At 43.0% G+C, this 20,309-nt stretch overlaps 1 protein-coding gene across 3 annotated transcripts in view; it reads left to right on the forward strand.

Annotated features, from left to right (window-relative positions):
* Window positions 1–9,353: 9,353 nt before the first annotated feature.
* LOC115474938 (zinc finger protein 2 homolog) overlaps window positions 9,354–20,309 on the forward strand; it is a 57,625-nt gene continuing 46,669 nt past the window's right edge. For 2 of the 3 annotated variants that reach the window (XM_030210649.1, XM_030210651.1), the window contains exons 1-5: window positions 9,354–9,459; window positions 9,669–9,761; window positions 15,260–15,334; window positions 16,686–16,812; window positions 19,359–19,469. In XM_030210649.1, the coding sequence (XP_030066509.1) occupies window positions 9,750–9,761; window positions 15,260–15,334; window positions 16,686–16,812; window positions 19,359–19,469 (325 nt within the window). In that variant the 5' untranslated portion in view covers window positions 9,354–9,459; window positions 9,669–9,749. Of the gene's footprint in view, window positions 9,460–9,668; window positions 9,762–12,918; window positions 12,978–15,259; window positions 15,335–16,685; window positions 16,813–19,358; window positions 19,470–20,309 lie in introns of all 3 variants that reach the window. The other variant, XM_030210650.1, reaches the window with a different exon arrangement.

Genomic DNA, 20,309 nt, shown 5'->3' on the forward strand with positions numbered 1-20,309 from the left:
CCTCTTTTTAGAATAAGCCTAAAGATGCACGTGTACATTTTAATTATTGCCCATGTGTTAATAATTGATTGTTATGAGCCAATTATCAGTACTAATAGGCTCATTAACTAATTGAGTAGTTTGTATAAATTGGTCATGTGCACAGTTTAACTCAGCACGCCATATATAGAATACGGGGGATAGAGGCTAACTGACTGTAGCGTGAATATTCAAGTGCTGGTCGGTTAAGTTTAGCAGTCCTATCTTTGGGCACTATAAACTTAACCGGCCAGAGCTGAATATTCACTTGGTGGACCTTTTACAAAGGCACGCTAGCATTTTTAGCGTGTGCTAAAAACATGCACTAAATGCTACAGACATTCATATATTCGTATGGGCGTTCTAGCATTTAGTGTGCTCTAAAAATGCTATCGTGCCTTTGTAAAAGACCCCCTTAGCTGGTTAAATTTAAGTCAGCCCCCCCCAAAAAAAAGTATTCAACTCCAGTCACCGGAAACAGCCTGGCATTGAATAGCTGGGGTCAGTGCCAATCGCAGCACTTATGCGAGCTGCCTCCCACGGTTCTGAACATCAGGCCCATTTATTTTTTTAAACTTTTATATACCACCCTTCCAAAAAAAAAAAAAGAGTAGAGGGTGACACATAGAGGGGCATAATCGAACGAAAACGTCTATCTCCATGGGCGTTTATCTCCAAGAACGGGTCCATGAAGGGGCGGACCGAACCGTATTTTCGCAAAAAATAGACGTCCATGTTTTATTCGACAATTTGTGAGCTGGGAATTTTTGTTTTTCAGCGATAATGGAAAAAGAAAGCGCCCAGCTCAAAAACGAATAAATCCAAGGCATTTGTTCGTGGGAGGGGCCAGGATTCGTAGTGCACTGGTCCCCCTCACATGCCAGGACACCAACCGGGCACCCTAGGGGGCACTTTTACAAAAACAAAAAAAAGGTAAAAGAGCTCCCAGGTGCATAGCACCCTTCCCTTGTGTGTTGAGCCCCCCCAAATCCCCCTCAAAACCCACTGCCCACAAGTCTGCACCATTACTATAGCCCTAAGGGGTGAAGGGGGGCACCTACATGTGGGTACAGTGGGTTTGGGGGGTTGGACGACTAATAAGCATTAAGCAGCACAATTGTAACAGGTAGGGGGGGATGGGCCTGGGTCCACCTGCTTGAAGTCCACTGCACCCCCTAACAACTGCTCCAGGGACCTGCATACTGCTGCCAGGGAGGTAGGTATGACATTTGAGGGTGAAAATAAAAGTTGAGAAACATCATTTTTTGTAGTGGGAGGGGGTTAGTGACCACTGGGGGAGTCAGGGGAGGTCATCCCTGATTCCCTCTGGGGGTAATCTGGTCATTTAGGGCACTTTTTGGGGCCTTATTCTTGAAAAAACAGGGTCCAGGAAAAGTGCCCTAAATTCTAGCTACAAACGCATATTTTTTTTCCATTATCGGCGAAAGGCGCCCATCTCTGTTCGGGTGATAACCATGCCCCAGTCCCGCCTTCGCCATGCCTCCGACACGCCCCCGTCAACTTTGTACGCTTCCACAATGGAGTGCAGTTGAAAACGTCCAAGTACGGCTTTCGATTATACCGCGTTATTCGTTTTTGTGAGATAAACGTCCATCTCCCGATTTAGGTCGGAACTTGGGCGTTTTTCTCGTTCAATTATAAGCAGGATAGTAACATAGTAGATGACGGCAGAAAAAAGACCTGCATGGTCCATCCAGTCTGCCCAACAAGATAAACTCATATGTGCCACTTTTTGTGTATACTTTACCTTGAAACACTTCCGGTAGGGCACTGAGCCACATCGGGATTCGTCATTGATGCTGGGCAAGGAGGTTTAGTAATCGATGGTGGAGAAAGAGATATTTCCTCTCCCAGCGGGGCCTCCGCTTCTCCAGAGAGCCCCGCTATGGGATCCATATCTCCAATTGCTTGGGAAACCGGCATGAAAAAGCACTGAAGTCCCGTCTGGGTCGAGGAGGGAGTCGAGGTAGGTGGGGGAACTAACCGCATCAGCCCCTTCCTTTTAGTATGGAGCATTTTATCGCCAATAAGTTTTCTCCCAAATCAGTTCTCAGAGAAGCTTTTCCGCGCAACCTGTTATGCCGCCATCTTGGATCGCCTCTCCTAAAACAAATAGGAGGAAATAGGAAGAAAAATTTTTTCACTCAACGAATAGTTAAGCTCTGGAACAGCAAACTGGTACAATCAATGGTGCTCAGTCATCTAGACTATTGCAATGCACTGTATGCCGGCTGCAAAGAACAAATAATCAAGAAACTCCAGACAGCCCAGAACACTGCAGCTAGACTCATATTTGGCAAACCAAAATTTGAAAGTGCCAAGCCCCTACGAGAAAAACTACACTGGCTCCCACTCAAGGAACGCATCATGTTCAAAATACGCTCACTAGTTCATAAAATTATCCATGGAGATGTACCAGCTTACATGTCAGACCCAGTGGCGTAGCCAGACAGCCAATTTTGGGTGGGCCTGAGCCCAAATTGGATGGGCACAACATTTTTTTCTGCCCCTGTCCTACTCCCACATGTCACCCTCTCTCCTACTTCTATGTCCAACATTTTTTCTCTCTCTCTCTCCCTCTCTCTTCTTCTGCATCTCTCCCTCCCATCCCATGTCCAACTTTCTCCCTCACTCCTTACCCCCCTGTGCAGCAACTCTCGAAGAACTTCTGCCTGAAATTCTTTTCCCCACTGCTGCATCGGTCCCTGCAGCATTCTTTTTTTTCACCCGTCGCCAGCAGCGCTACGATTCACAGAGGCTGCTCCGCTCCCCACTGCAGCGTCCATCCGGCCCTCTATGATACACTTCCTGTTTTCGTAGGGCCGAATGGACGCTGCAGTGGGGAGCGGAGCGGCCTCTGTGAATCGTAGCGCTGCTGGTCACGGGCGAAAAAAAAGAATAATGCAGGGACCGAGGCAGCTGCGGGGAGAAGAATTTCAGGCAGGCAACACTCCCGCCAGCGATGTTGTTGGGTTGGGGCGGGCCTAGAGCAAAAGTGGGTGGGCCTGGGCCCGTCCAGGCCCACCCGTAGCTACGCCCCTCGTCAGACCTGATAGACCTACCACCTAGGAATGCCAAAAGATCATCCCGCACATTCCTTGATCTGCACTTCCCCAGCTGCAAAGGAATGAAATACAAAATAATGCATGCGTCAAACTTTACCTACCTGAGCACACAGTTATGGAACGCACTGCCACGCAGCTTGAAATCGATATTCGAAAGAACGAACTTCCGCATACTATTGAAGACACATCTCTTCAATAAAGCGTACCACAAAGATCAACAATTGTGAATATGCACAACTCGCACATCTATATTCAGAACTTGTTTCATAATATCTGCTTGTACACTATGATTTCGTTTATTATGTTTGTTTTACTATCATCATGCAGACCAAGATCCTGCAATACCAAATGTTTATCTATTAACATGCCTCCACTACTCATGATGTATTGTAAGGCACTTTGAGCCTGCAAAGAGGTGGGATAAGGTGGGATACATATGCAACAAATAAATAAATAAATAAAACTCATTGCCGGAGGATGTGGTAACAGCGGTTAGCAAATCTGGGTTTAAAAAACAGTTTGGACAAGTTCCTGGAGGAAAAGTCCATAGTCTGTTATTGAGATGGACATGGGGGAAGTCACTGCTTGCCCTGGGATTGGCAGCATGGAATATTGCTACTGTTTGGGTTTCTGCCAGGTACTTGGAAACAGGATACTGGGCTAGATAGACCATTGGTCTGACCCAGTATGGCTACTCTTATGTTCTTTTGCATTCTGTGCACCATCTTTGTGGGGTTTTATTGAGGGTTCATCATCTCTTTTGTCTGGTTGTTTTAGTATGAGCAACTACTAGCCCAATACTGAATATTGGGCCCCTTGTGTTTTAACAGAAGAAAATGGGGATTATTTTTAAACAGAATGCACGTACCAAACAAATAAATAATTAATTTAGAATATAGTTGTGTCATCTGCATAGTTGATTGTCTTATTCATTGTACCTTTTTCTAGATTGTTAATGAATAATTTGAAGAGCACTGGTCCCAGTACAGATCTCTATGACATTTCATTATTTTACTTCAATTTTTATCCAGTTACCAATCTACAATACAACATTATCTTCCATCCCATGGCTTCTTAATTTCCTGAGGTGGAAATGTGTTATTGGTCACTTGTAAATCTCACCTGCTCCTCCAGCCCTTTCACACGCTGTCTGTGAGCTCTCTCACATGCATCCAGTGTGCGCTCAGCCTGTCCTTGAAATGCCCGCAGCCGCTCTATCTCCTGTTGGAGCTCCTGACGGTGGTGGGCAGCAGTTTCAATTAAACTCTGTGAATGTGTCTGTTCCAAATCTGCTATCTGGGCCTCTAACTGCTGGTGACACATGGCTAACAAGTGGGAGAATTTACATCTAAAGTCTTTAATAGGCGCCAAAACTGAAGACTGGACACAGGTCTGTGTTTCAGTGGGGGAACTCTGTGTAGTCACTGGTGTTAAAGTGGTACCTATGGTATTCAGTTTATAAAACTGCCAGGCTGAGGAATCATACGAAATCCTGCTATAATGTGGCAGTGTACAGGAGTGCTGTCATCAACATGGCGGTGTACAAAAGCCAGTAAATAAACAGCCAATAGAAGACAACATGAAAAGACATACTATCAAAAGATGAACATAAGATGAAATTGACATCTGGCGGTGGGGGGGGGGGGATGCTTAACAAAACAATAATAAAGAACAATGTGCTTAAAGTAGAATACACAAGGGTAAGGGACCACTGGAAAAGATGAAGAAACCAGTTAGCCAAAAACACTGATAAAAAATCAGGCTTTCAAGGTCAGAGATTTGTGGGCAATTGTTTCCACAAGATTGGAGCCAAGCAGTGAAAAGCTGTAGAACAGGAATAATTCAGCCATATAGGGGGAGATTCTGTATATGATACCTAAAAAAAATCAGCACTGAAATCACTGCAAACTAAGCATATTCTATAATCGGGCACTGATTATAGAATACACTTAGTTGATATTTCAGCACCTAAATCTACGTGCATCCATTTACACCAACAAAAATGTGGCGTGAATTCCAGCACGTAGATTTAGGCGCACTGGGCCATATTCTATAACTAGGTGCATAAATTTTGGAATGCCCATTTTCCCACCCATAACTATGCCTTTTTTGCCTGCGCGCATTAGAAGTTTGGCGCACATTGTTACAGAATATGCTTAGTGAGTTGTGTGCCTAAATTCTAATCAGTGCCAATTAGTGTTCATTATTGCTTATTAAGTGCTGTTATCAGTGATCATTAGCTGTTAAGCTTGTTAAATTGTTTTCATTGTTATAGAATCCACGCTGATTTCAGCGCCGATCTCTAGGATATAGAATCCGGGGGATAAGGATTACTAAGGGAATAACTAAGAGGCTGGTATTAGAAGAGCGAAGAAAAATAAATATGATTCTAAGGCCCTTCTAATCTGCTGGTATTTTTCCTGTTGTAATACTGTGGCCCCTACTTCCTCAGGTTTTATTTTTACTTCTTCACAATGTATCAATTATTTGTCTAGATTTAGCTCATACCTTTTCATTGTTAGCTCAAGGTGAGTTACATTCAGGTCTAGTAGAAATTTTCCTGTTCCCAAAGATAAACAAGCATGATAATGCACATTAGTAAATTTAGTCTTAAGTTGTACCTGAGACAACAGTGTGAAGCAACTTGCCTATGTTTTATACCATTGTGTTACTGAATTTGCTTCCACTCCCTTTACTGAGAAGCTTTTCTGGGTCCACCATGCTCTCTAAGCTTGATTTACTCAAGCAGTTTTCCCATTCAGGCCTCAGTGCAGTGACTGTTGTTTTGGAATGCTGCACTAAGCTTCAGCACACAGTGGTCTAAGACAAGCAGTAAAAATATTTACACCTAATGACCTGCAAATTATCTTGTGTTAAAAAGCATGCACTCTCAAGAAAAACAGAGCGCACACAGTAGAGAGTTGCACGGGGACAGAAATCTTACCCATCCCCGCCCGTCCCTGCTGGAATCTTACCCATCCCCACTGGAATCTTACCCATCCCCGCAAAAATTTAACCCATCCCCATAAGAATTTAATGGTACATAAAAGAAAATTCTGGTCAGCTCCCTCAGTCTCCTTCTGGATTTAGGCAAGGAAGGAATGGAAGTTACTACTACTTATCATTTCTATAGCGCTACTAGACGTACGCAGCGCTGTACACTTGAACATGAAGAGACAGTCCCTGCTTGACAGAGCTTACAATCTGATTAGGACAGACAAACAGGACAAACAAGAGATAAGGGAATATTAAAGTGAGGATGATAAAAATAAGGGTTCTGAACAAGTGAATAAGGGTTAGGAGTTAAAAGCAGCATCAAAAAGGTGGGCTTTTAGCTTAGATTTGAAGACAGCCAGAGATGGAGCTTGATGTTCTGGCTCAGGAAGTCTATTCCAGGCATATGGTGCAGCAAGATAAAAGGAACGGAGTCTGGAGTTAGCGGTGGAGGAGAAGGATGCAGATAAGAGAGATTTACCCAGTGAATGGAGTTCCCGGGGAGGAATGTAGGGAGAGATGAGAGTGAAGAGCACGGCTGTCGAGAGGAGGGGCAGGGAGGACAAAATTCCCCGGGCCTGGGCCTCCAAGGGGGGCCCGGCGCTGCAGTCCCCTCCATCCGCCCACCACCGGGCCGGGCCCCCCTGAATTCAGATCATAGCGCCTCACCTCGACCTCGCTCCGTGTGAAAGAAGCGCAGCAGCGGCAATCTGCAGATCGCCTCCCTTTGGGCCTTGGGGTGGGACACATGGAGGGAAGGCCCAAAGGGAGGCGATCTGCAGACTGCCGCTGCTGCGCTTCTTTCACACGGAGCGAGGTTGAGGTGAGGCGCTATGATTTGAATTCAGGGGGGCCCGGCCCGGTGGTGGACGGAGGGGGGTGGGTGGAAGGGGGCGGTGATGACGACGACCTCAGGAGGGGCGGCGGCGGGGGCAGCCTTGCCCCGGCCCAGGTACTGAGGAGCTGCAGAGTGAATGCACTTATAGGTCAATAAGAGGAGTTTGAACTGTATACGGAAACGGATAGGAAGCCAGTGAAGTGACTTGAGGAGAGGGCTAATATGAGCATAACGACACTGACAGAATATTAGTCGTGCAGCAGAATTTTGAACAGATTGATGAGGAGAGAGATGGCTAAGTGGGAAACGTGTGAGAAGCAAGTTGCAATAGTCTAAGCGAGAGGTGATAACAGTGTGGATGAGGGTTCTGGTGGTGTGCTCAGGAAGGAAAGGACGAATTTTGGTGATATTATAGAGAAAGAAACGACAGGTTTTAGCAGTCTGCTGATTATGTGCAGAGAAGGAGAGGGAGGAGTCGAAGATGACCCCAAGGTTATGAGCTGATGAGACAGGAAAGATGAGAACATGGAACACTCTGGTGTGCACATGTAAGATTTGTCTCTGATTTACTGGCACTGTGTGCTGAGAGGTTACCACATGCATATGCCAGTAGGTCAGGTGACATCCGATGCTCATGCCGTTGTCAGAGCTGAGGTCTGCGCATCAGCCCAGGAGCAAAGAGGATTAATTGTAACATAGTAAGTGACAGCAAATAAAGACCTGAATGGTCTATCCAGTCTGCCCAATAGTCACACTCATTATCAATTCATGATTAAATCGAGTGTGATATTATATACTTGATTATGGTCTTTCTTTCGTGTTTCTGGAACATAGACCAAAGAAGTCTATCTGGCCCTATCCTTATGTTCCAAATGCTGGAGTTGCCATTGAAGCCCACTCCAGTCTATTTGTCTTCTCATTTGTGGGACACAGACCGTAAAAATCTGTCCAGCACTGTCCTTATGTTCCAGCCACTGAAGTTGCTCTCTAAGCCCTTTCCAGTCCATCCTAAACCAGATTCCCATGTATGAGACACAGACCATAGAAGTCTGCCCAGTATCAGCCCTAGTTAATCACAGCCAGAGTTGTCATCTAAGTGTCACTTGACACATCCGTACACATGCAGCCATTTAAGGTTAGCTTTTTTATAACTTCCATTTTCTAATTAGAGATCCTCTGTGTTCATCCCATGCCTTTTTGAATTCCGTCATCATTTGTGTCTCTACCACCTCCTTAATAGAAGACTTTCCACGTTTGTGCTGTTAAATCAAGGAAGAGGAGGAGGAGGAGGAGACAGCACTTAAAGAACTTGGTACTCGTTAGATGAGAGGCTGGTGCAGATGCAGCTTACACTTCCACGGGAACCTCACAGAACTGCTTCCATCCCCGTGGGAACCCCCACAGGAACTGCTTCCATCCCCGTGGGAACCCCGCAGGAACTGAGTTCGATTCCCACTGCAGCTCTTTGTGACTCTGGGCAAGTCATTTAACCCTCCATTGCCCCTGGTACAAAATACGTACCTGAATATATGTAAACCGCTTTGAATGTAGTTGCAAAAACCTCAGAAAGACGATATATCAAGTCCCATTTCCCTTTCCCTTCCCTGCTTCCGTCCATGTGGGGGTTCCGCGGGATTCCCGTGAACCCCATTCCCACGCAGCTCTCTAACACACATTCCTTTACTGCACTGAGAATAAATATCTCACTTCCTGAGAGTGGGTATTGGCTCAAGTACTGACAGGAAGGCAGACATTACCAAAAATGTTTGACAGATTCCACAGTCATTATCCCTTTCCCTAAACTCCCCCCCCCCCCCCCCCCATCCACCCAAAAGTTGGATGTTTTTCTCATTTGAAAATGGCCATGTTCACTACCAGATTTTTGGATGTTTTCTGCAAAATGTCCAAAATTGGATTTAGACGTCTTATTGAAAATGCCCCTCCACATCTGGTTAACAGAAGAATGTGATCTACAGTGTCAAAGGCTGCAGTTATCAAGTTGAATACGTTGCATCAATTCCGCAAGATAAAAATCTCTTAGCATCTGCAACTAAAGTAATAAGCAAATATTCTGTGCTGTGTGTACTTTGAAAACCAAATTGAGAATGGTGCAATTATTGTCTACCATAAATAGGTCATGAATTGAGTGGCTACAATGTGACTTTCATCAACTTAGTTAACAAACTACCAATTGGTCAATAGCTAGATGGCATATCAGATCTGAACTTTCATTCTGCCTAATTCAAGTAAACTGTCAATAAATGTAGTGCATCACAAAATCACCAGCGGTGGATTAGCTAATAGGAATGAAGGGCAGCTATCTAAAGAAGCAGAAAACCTGGGTTGCTGGAATCAGCTGAAGCAGATGTGAAGACTATTACCCAGCATGCTGTGTGGCACAGACGGTGGCTCTTGAAGCTTAGCTGCCTGTCCTCCTTGCTGCGCATGTGTAGGAGCAGATTGATGTTTGCTTTTTGTCAGTGTTGCTGTAGGAGCTGGAGTTTTATTTGCTAAGGGAAAAAAGTAAGATGCTCTTGTTCTGTTAATAGTACTCTGGGGAGTTGCTTAAGCTTGCTTTTAATTTAAGTAGCTGTGAAGATTCTAGACATTAGATATTTGAATTGTGCAGAAGCCCTTTACTTTGGTACTCGCTCCGGTTTTAAAGCTTCTATGATGAGCAAGGAGACATTGCCCTCTGAGTGTATGTCTGATGCTTTTCTTTTTCCATGCAGGTCTCTGCAGAGGAGGAAACCAGGGTCTGTGGACAGTGAATTTTACCAGAACTTCAGTCACGTCATTCAAAACAAAGTACAATGCCTGATCAGGTACCCTCTTTCCTGTCTAATGTACTTGCTAGAGATGGACTGAAATTGAAGGGAATGTTGAATGTAGTGATTTAAAAAAAAAAACACAGCAAATTGGGAGGCTTAATTATGAATTTAGTTTCAAATTTTCACTAGTGTGTGTAACTATGGGCATCTACCCCCCCCCCCCCCTTGATTTGCAAAATACATGCACCTTGAATTTTTTGTTTACTTCAAAATAGGTGGTTCTGTGTTTGAATATCTTTATTCAGTTATGTGCTTGTATGGCACGCCATTATAGCTTTCTGAAAAGTTATGTTCCAAGCATCCCACACCCTTGAATGCTTCCTAGAACACCTCTGAAAACCCAGGTGCCAAAAGTATGCGTGTAATGAAACTCCACATCCCAATGATTCTGTGTGCAATTCATTTTATGTATCTTAAGTTGCAGCTGAGCTTTGTAAAATGTATTCTTTACTAGATAAATGCATTTGATAGCTACTAAGCTTCTTTTGTTACTCTAGCCTTATGCTGTAAAACATTGATTAACTTAATTAGGAGCTGTTTTACAATGCTGTGCACTAGTGTGTGCTTACCACAGCAAAAAAAATGGTTTCCTATGGGGCACGCTGAGGCATCTGCTGTAATTTTGGGATGTGCGCACTCTACCTCAGCAATAAAAGAAAATAATTTTTTAGCGCTGGAGGTGGGTCTGGGGGTGGAGATTAAGCATGTTCTATGCTAATCGGTTAGCACAAATACATTGCTGCACGCTAATTAGTACAAGGTGAGTGTTTGAGCCCTTACTGCTTATATAATGGGTGTCGATAGGGGCTCACGCGCTAATGGCTACATGCTAAGGGCTGCTTTTACTAAGCCGCGCTAGCGATTCTCAGCGCAGCAAATGAGAGGAAGCCTATCCTTGCATGTGTACTATTGACTATTACAAAAAATCTTCAATCATCAGATTTGCTCCAAGAATGATAGTGTCCTTATAACATCTCTGCAGTTTTTATCAAATGTATTTCTCTATAAAAGTTAAAGGATCATCAGTGGTGCAATTTGTTGCTCGTGTGGCATTTAATCCCAATTCTGGGTTCTGCCAACTTAGGGCCCCTTTTACTAAGCGGCAGTAAGCCCAACGCGGGCTTACCGCGCGCTAAGTTGGGCTTACTGCTCGTTAAACAGGAAGTATCGCTGGGCTACCACAGCAGCCCGGCAGTACTTCCCACCCCTAGCACACCGTCATAGTCCGGCACTACAAAAACTGACAAATCAGTTTCAGTGTTTCTGCACTTCAGCTGCCATTTCTGAATTTCTTTTCCACATTCAAACACATATTTATTTTTGTAGCGCTGGAGTGTACCTGGCAGTAATCAGGCAGTGCCGCGTGCTGACCAGTTACAGCCGGGTTAGCGTCACCTCAGTGGGTGACGGTAATGGCTCCTCCCCGAAATGGCCGCACAGCAAGTGCTTTATTTGCTACACACCCACTTCCTGCAGGAAAGAAAGACTTCCCTTTTACCCTCTGCGGTAAAAGGGGGCCTCGGCGCGTGTGAAAAACATGCGCCAATGCAGGCCCCCTTTTGCCGCAGCTTGGTAAAGGGGGCCCTTAATTTGTAATCGGTCTATTATATATTACTTTTTTAAAAATCATTTTTCTTATTTTTATATACTTTTTCTTTATCTCAGTTGATAACTTTCAGTTTTAGAGCCATTCATAATATTTTTCTCTTTTATGATTACTTATCTTATTAATCATGGGGAATTCTGTGCTGACATGATCATGTTTCACGTCTAACTGTTTCAAGGTTTTCCCCTTTCTGGTTTGCTCATTGCTTTAGGGTCCTATTCACTGCCCAGGGGGATTCAGCCTGTGTGCATTCCGTATGAGCAAGAAATTGGACCTCTGATAGTCCTTTACTTTCTAAAGAGAAATACATTTCATAAAGCAGTAGATGTTATAAGGACAGTATAGCTTATGTGGCTGTTAATAAGGAAAATAGAAAAATTAGCCATTTTACCCCAGCAGTAAATTTGGCCTTAGAACACGGGAATGACCCTTGTAAGGGTGCACTAAGGCCACTTTTTACTGCTGTTTGATAAAAGGACCCCTTAGTTATACCTAGGGTTTCTAGTCTTAGGTGTCTGTAAAAATTAGGGGCCCTGTTTACTAAGGTGTGTTAGCATTTTTAACGCGCCTACAATTAGCGCACATGTTAACTATGTAGGCGCCTATAGGGATATTGTAGGCGCATACACAGTTAACGCGCATTAAAGATGCAGAGTTAAATGTAAACATACTTTGCATCCACAGAAACCTTTCCTCCCTAAACAGTGGGTGCAGAGCAGATTTAGGACATTTCCCCATACAACTCGCTGTACAAAACATATTCTGATGTCATCTCAATAACATAAACTCTTTCCACTACCAGGAACACTGTAAAATAAAACAGCAAAGGGTTTACCAATCCAATGAATAACACAAACGTATAACAAGAGGGTAAAGCCTGCAGAGTGTGCTTCATGGAATTTTTCCCAACTCCTCTATAAATACAGTATATGGCTAGGGGTATCTATGGGAGGGGGTAGTTTTAGTGGATTGGAGCAATTTGGAAAATGGATAAATTTGGGGGGGGGGGGGTTAGGTTGTGAGGGTGGTGGGGTAGTTGTGGGAGTGGTAGCAGTAGAGAACAGGGAAGAGGCATTTTGAAAGAAGGAATTGTGCTGTGTTGCTTATTTGTTAATTTGACCTCTAACAATAATACTATGAGACTACTTCTAAGAGGCAAAAGGCATCATTTCAAATGGGCACCCAATGGGGCAGGAACCATGAGAGATCATTCCTGCCCCCCCCCCCCCCTACACACACTAGACTCCAGGGAAATCCCTGGTAGAGTGAGAGGGGTATATGCTTGACAGTGGGGATGGGGTGCTGTTAAAACCACTCTCTTGAGACTTCTAGAAAAACATCTTTTTACCCCCAAAGACTGAATAAGAGAGGCTTGAGAATTAATTTTATCTGCTACATCTGTGGCTGACTTTTAAGTTACTAGCTCAACAGATAATAACTTTTTGTATCCATAATTGGCTTCCTAAAAGTTCTGAAGTAACTTTTTCTCAGGCATTTCAGTTACCAATAGAAAAGCTACTTCTTTGTTGACATTTCTCTCCTTAGGGATAAGAACCTCCTTCTCCATTCTCTGAAGAACTTCTGTTTCTGACTATGAAGTGATGGTACATTAAAAAAAAAAAAATCTTGAAATGTGGCACAGTCTAGTACAGACTGTTCTACTCCTGTCAAGATCCTATTTTGCTGTGAGGAAGAATCACTGAGGAACCCATTTTATAAAGGTGGTTGTGCCAAGATGAGGCTACCGCATCCCCCTGGCGGTAATTTCAGATTAGCTGCGCACCCATAATTCCTGGAGTATTTTTTTTTTTTTTAATTTCCTCCCATGCGTGGCATTTCCACTGGTACTCAGTTAAATCGCTTGTGGCATGCTATCCGCTCATATTTGGCAGCACTTAACTGGTTATTGCCACTGAAAATCGGATATTTTGTGGGTGGTCTGGGGACAAAGTCAGTATTTTATGAGATAGTCAATACTTAACCGCCTAAATTAACTGGACAAATTGGAGCACTATGGAAGTTAAAAAGGTTGCATCCTATCTCAATCTCGTACTATTCAAATTTGATTATTGTAAATGCCATATATGTGGGTATTAAAATCTCACTCCTTAAAAAAATTACAAACGGCACAAAATACCATTGCCCTCCTTGTATGCAATGTAGAGAATGACACAGGGACAAAGTTTATTCCCGTCCCTGCGCCATCCCCGTGAGCTCTGCCCTCATCTGTAGAAGCCTCAACACTTATTTTATATTTTAAATCTTTATTAAAGTATAAAAAGGAACAATATGCTGTGCAACTGTTTTATAACAAGTAGAAAACAATAATAACAACAAGCAACTATAATAACCCTCCTCCCCCCTCCCACCCTCTACATTTCCAACCCCAGCAATAGCTGACTTCTACTACCCCAAGGAATCCTAATCCACCCTGTTAAAATGTCCAGGGGTACAAAATACAACCCATTCTGTATGCCCTAGCAGCACTGTTATGATACTTTAATCTGTGGATTAATAATAAGTCATCGACAATCTCCGTATTCAGTCTAGCTCTCCTGCCTTCCACAGTCCCTCCTGCAATAGAAGATGTCTTCTTAGAAGATGTACTGGTAGCAGGAATGTACAGCATCCCCCATGCAAATGTTGCTAGTTGTGGACAGCATGTTTGCTTGTTTTTCCAAAAAAATAAAAATATCATCTGCTTCACTGAAACACAAATTACAGTCCAGTTCATTAACAGGCTTCAAAGTAGAAAATGACATGGGGACAAAGTTTGTCCCTGTCCCCAGTTACTGTGGGTCTCTGTCCCTGTGTCATTCTCTAGTGCTGCTCGCTTTGAGAAGGCTTCCCTTCTCTTGTTAAAACTTCACTTGCTTCCCACAAACGCCAGGATCACCTTTAAAATATGCATGACTGTTTACCAAATCATATATGGTTTATCACCTTACTATATGCAACAACTAATTGATTTACCTTCACATAATACAGTAAAAACATCTAGAGAATACCTCGTATTACGTTATCCAAACTGCAGAGGTCTTTCTTACAAATCAATCCTTGTCACAGGCTTCACATATCAGAGTACCAAACTTTGGAGTTCTCTACCCAAGCAATTAAGGCACATAGAAGACTATCTGAGGTTCCATAAATTACTAAAGGCTTTTCAATTAAGCACATATCTTATCAAAAGACAGTAAACTAATGTTGCCGTCTCTCTTATAGGTTTCAACATAACCACTTCTCTAGCCCAGCTTCATGACGAACACACAATTATTCCTAATATATTAAAATGTCATCATTATCTGTACCATATTTTTTATGTTTTTCTTGAATGTAAGCCACATTGAACCTGAACTTGTTCAGGATAATGTGGGATACAAATGTTGTCAATAATAATAATAACAACATAACATAAAACACAGTTCTATCTTTATTCAGTTTTACTTAGGCAGTTGAGTACTGAATATTACACTTAACTGGATAAGAGATGGCTGACCACATAAACCCTGCTCCTGGATGTGGACATAACATCAGCAACAGCCAAAAAATGCTGCCCGCTGTTTTTTTTTTTTTTTTTTATCCCTAAGGAAATATTTCTTCACAGAAAAGGATGTTGGGATGCTTGAAACAACCTCCTGGTGGAAATGGTGGAGACAAAGATTGTGGGGGTCTTTTACTAAACCTTCAGTTATCTGCAGCAGGGCCCATTTTATTCCTATGGGCCCTGCTGCAGATAACTTCAGCTAAGCTTTAGTAAAAGACCCCCTGTATGGGAGAAACACAGAACATCTCTGAAGAAGTGGAAGGGGTCTTTGTTTCTAAGTTTTTCTCACAGCAGTCCCAGACCTCTTAAAATCTAACCAAGAATAAATTTCTTCATTCTCAGACAATATGCAGCCCAGAAACCAATACATCATTGGAAGTATCAGCAACAAACATGTTTGAGCGATTTACTGCCCAGGTAAGAATAACCTTAGAAAATATTACTGCCTGAGAGGATGGTGAATGTGTGGAACACCAATCTCAGATCCTCTTCAAACAATATGAAAATAATTCAAAAACCCACAAGTGAATAATACAGTCAACGCTCATGTTTTTGTGCAAAAATAAAGGAGAGGTAAAAGACCTCATAATACTCTGACAGTTTTCCAAAAGGAACCCCTGCTTCAGCGGTGTTGCTGTACCACAGTAAAAAAACTATTAATCATAGGTCTCAAAAAAATCTTCTGTGCAGAGAACATCATCAATTTAACAGTCCTAATAAACAAGCACTTATCTTACATCATCATAGTCAAACTTATCTTGAAAGTGCCGTGTCGGTATATTCGGCAGTTCAATCTCAGCGGGAAAAACAAACAGCAGTGGGACCACACAGCGGGGGTTCCTTTTGGAAAACTGTCACAGTATTATGAGATCTTTTTCCTCTATTTTTGCACAAAAAACGCGAATGTTGACTGTGTTGTTCACTTGTGGGTTTTTGAATGTGTGGAACAGCCTACGAAACAGAGGTGCCAAGTTTCAAGCGTTAGGAGTGTATCGCACACATTTGAAAGCTCTCATTCTCAAGCTCTTTGAGCCCCGTTTCTCACTCATCAGAGCTTCAGGACCAGTGCACTGATCTTGATCACTGCTTTCATGAGACAGAAGCCTTAGAGAAGTAAACCAAGTGGTCGAACCAATAGGAAGAAGTCTGAGCTCACCTTCCTGCCTACTGCTTCCCCTTGCCCTGTCCCTTTTCCCCTTCTTCTAGTACATATGCTCTGAAATCAATATACATACTTTTTAACTACTTGGATGGAAGACAAGTTTTCAGCTTAAAACATTTATCCAAATTTCTCCCCACTTTTGTCTATATTTTTTCAGAGGCTCCAAAGAACAGCCAATGTCATTAATGCTTCCTTATTTCATCTACAAAACAATACTACACTTCAATTATTCTAGATTTATACCCTGAATGTACCATCTGAAAAAAATCTCACTGTTTGGGATGGTTCAACCTTGGCATTTCTGCACTTGGGATCTACAACATGCTTTGGGAATTAATTGAAACAGACCAGATGAGTCCTATGGTCCTTATCTGCCATTTTATTTTCTGTTTTGAAGTTGGAACTGTTCAGTGCATTTCCATCTGGGATTCCAGAAGTCAATTAGCTAAAAAAAAAGGACCAGTAAAAGGGGTCGTAAGCCACAGTAGCGTTTTTAGCTCGCAGTAGAAATCTGGCGGTAGATGCCTATAGGAATGTGAGAAATGTTTTGCTATGGTGCTGCAGTTAGAAAAAAGAGCCCTGAGCCTGTCCCTATTGCTGCTTCAGGCGTCGGTCACATTCCATGATGTTGCCGTCTATTTCTCTGAAGAGGACTGGCAGCAGTTAGAAGAACGGCAGAAAGAGCTGTACAGGAGCGTGATGAAGGAAATACATGGAGCTCTGATCTCATTGGGTAAGGCCACTGCTTTGATTTTCACACTTGCATTTATTTTAGTATAGACATATAGGGGATAATTCTTTAAACACTGCCAATAATTAGGCGGCCAAAATCTGTGCACTAAGATGGTATTCTATAATGGCATCTGGGCACCCAGATTCTATTATAGAATAGAGCCTACATTGGCATTTGGGTGCCAACACTTTATGAAAAAGGCGTCTAAATGTTGGCACCTAGTCATGTAACTGACAGTAATCTATAAGTTTGGCACCTAAGCCATGTCCTGCCCATATTCACACCCCCTTTGCAGTTAGGTACTAAAGCACTTGGGTGCCCTTTTAGTAAGCTGTGGTAAAAAGTGGCCTGTGGGAGTGTGAAATTGGCGTGCGCTGGGCCATTTTTTACCGCCGCAGGTAAAAAGGCCTTTTTTTTTTCTAACGGGGCAGTAAATGGCCGTGCGCTAATGTTAAAAGTAGCAAGCAGCTATTTACTGCCTGAGCCCTTACTGCCACCTATTTACTTGGTGGAAGCACGTGGCAATGTGGCCGTGCTGTCGATTACCACCGGGATCACCCCCCCCACCCCCGTGGTAGAAAATAGAAAATAGTTTTCTACAGCAGGAAACAGTGTGCGCCAACTTTGGAATTACCGCCTGGCACCCACGCTACCCCGGCGGTAGTATCAATTTGGTGTCCACTAGCCATGCGTTAGCCCTACCGTGGCTTAGTAAAGGGGTCCCTTAGGCACCAGTTCATAGCATGTGACTAAACAGTGGGTTTTGTGTATGGAAACTTTATTATTTCTTGAGATGTATTTCTTTAGTTTGGCCAGCAGGTGGTGCATGTTTATGTTTTGTTACAGAGAACAACTGACCCTTCTTTAGTTAACACAGATAAAAGGTAACCTGCAGTGATGTGGCCAGCTACTTTTAAAACTTGTTTTTCTGGGCTCTGATTGGCCCAGGAGCTCAATTCATCTAGGAATGTACTGGCTTTTTCTCCAGTCTTAGCCAGGGAGAAAAGAGAGAGAGAGCTTTTTGCTGAGGCCCTGTGAACAGTTTTCGTGATCTCCCCAGGTACTATTTAAATAGTGTTATAATTGATCCATATTTCAGTTACCTGTTATTGTTTTGCTGATTGCGCCTTTTTTGTTCATTGTTCTAATTTTTACATGACAATAAACATTTTTAAGTTTATTGCCTCTGCTTGTCGGGACTGACTAAGAAGCCTTGTGGTTTCCCAGTAACCTAGAAATCACTGGGGATAATTTGAGAGCAGGAGACTCGCCCAGAGGCAGTTGGAACCCAGTTGGTGGGAGGAGGGTGCTAGTATAGAGCACAAGTGGCAGGTGGACCTGAGCTGTGCTGGGGATAGACCCTCCAAGTGACCGTGGGGTAACCCAGGCGGGTGGCTAGGCATTTCATGACAGCACCTGCTGCTTACCCCTCTTTGGGCACCTAACCTGTGGCACACTATATAGAATTAGGGGGCTAGTGGCTGCAGGGGGAAATCACTGTTCTAAAACAGTTTGGTTAATTGCAATTCATTCATAAGCTATATAGATTCATGCTTTTTCCTTACCAGCGGCTCAGGATGCTAATAACAATGTCCACACTTAAAGTTATACATTTGCTTTCCTTCTGTTAAGGGAGTAATTAGAAAATTGCTGAGAATGTCAAAGATCTCTGGTTGGTCTTGCTTCCACAGTTTGATTTCTTTGACCCGTGAAAGACTGAGTCCACCTGGGCTGTTGCATGATGATGCTGTCTGTACTGCTCAAGAAAATCTTAAAACTTTACCATCTCTAATTTTGTTTGCATTTGTGGAATCCTAAAATGCTCTTTAGTGCTTTATGCCTACAATCTCCTTGTATTTGAATTTATTTCTGTAGCATTAGCAGCAGTGGCTATGATGTGGCTGGCAGGGATTCCCAAGCCCCACCAACTGAAAACTCCCACCAACTGTTCCTCTTGCATACCTTGTAAATAGCAGATCTTCACCTGCAGCAAGCAGTGACTGATACATTCTGCTCACACCGGCCCCACAGGCTTCCCTCTGATGTATTCCCGCCTATGCAGAAACAGGAAGTTGCATCAGTGGGAAGGGTTTGGGGCCAACATGAGCAGAGTACATTAGTTGCTGCTGGTGAAAATCTGCAATTTAAAAGGTATGGAGGAGAGGCAGGATGTTTGAGAGACCATATGGCATACAGGTGAGAGAAGGAGAGACCAAATCATCTGTGGGATGGGGCAGGGTTCTTTGCCCACCCATCTTGGGCCCAGGTACCAAAAATTGGGTGTCTGCCTACATCACTGATTAGCAGAAGAGATGCGCTCTGTAGTGGGATTGTATCCCAGTATACTCTTGTTGTGAGAATTATCCCTTCACCAGTATTCTGCATGCCTCATCACTATTTAAAGTCACACTGCTACATGTTCAAAAAATTGTTTAAATGTACAGACATTAGTGCATGCAGATACTGCCAGGGAATGACACCTATCAGGAAGAAAAATATTTCTGGAGCATATATTTACAGTACAGATGTGTTTATCTTCAATGCAGGCTATACTATCCTCAATTCGGATGTTTATTTCAGAATAAGAGAAGAAAATGGAAGATATTTCAGGGCTGATGACTTGGAGAGAAGCAAAGGAATCAAAGAATGCACCACAAGTATGTACAGAGGGATTTATGAAAAAATATTTAACAGGTATCTAGCATCTGAATTGCTGAGAGTTTACTTCAGGGCAGGCACAGAGCATTGCAGGATTCCTGAGGGATGAGACACTGATAGTCTTAAGTCTCAGTTTGTGCCTTGTTTATAAAACGTGTGGTCTGTGTTATAGGTGGTTATTATGATTGTTGGTTGTATTCTTGTCTTTGTTGTTTTCTCTGTCCCTATTTAATTTTTGCATTTTGATAGTAAGCTGTTTTGATTTGTTTTTCTGTATTGCCTTTTTATTGTGAACCATTTTGTTGGCTGTCCTGACTTAAAGGCCATATATCAAATGGGCAAATAAACATAAACAAAATAGGCTGCCCAAGTTATGTTTAACTCTAGTGTCTGTGGGCCCCTTTTATGAAGGTACGGCAAAAGGGGCCTGCACTGTTGTCAGCAAATGTTTTTGATGTGCGCCAAGGCGCCCTTTTAGTGCAGCGGGTAAAAGGCAGGTCTTAATTTTTTTCAGGAAAAGGCCATGTGGCAAGTAAAATTTCAATCTTCAAGTGTCTAACCACATATATATATATATATATATATATATATATATATATATATATATATATATATATATATATATATATATATATATATATATATATGCCCCTCACTATCTTTCTACCCTCATCTCCCCTTACGTTCCCGCCCGTAACCTCCGTTCACAGGATAAATCCCTCCTCTCAGTACCCTTCTCCACTACCGCCAACTCCAGGCTCCGCTCATTCTGCCTCTCCTCACCCTATGCTTGGAACAACCTTCCTGAACCCTTACGCCAAGCCCCCTCCCTGCCCGTC

This window comes from Microcaecilia unicolor, chromosome 7 (assembly GCF_901765095.1).
Source record: "Microcaecilia unicolor chromosome 7, aMicUni1.1, whole genome shotgun sequence".
In the NCBI taxonomy this organism is placed as follows: domain Eukaryota; kingdom Metazoa; phylum Chordata; class Amphibia; order Gymnophiona; family Siphonopidae; genus Microcaecilia; species Microcaecilia unicolor.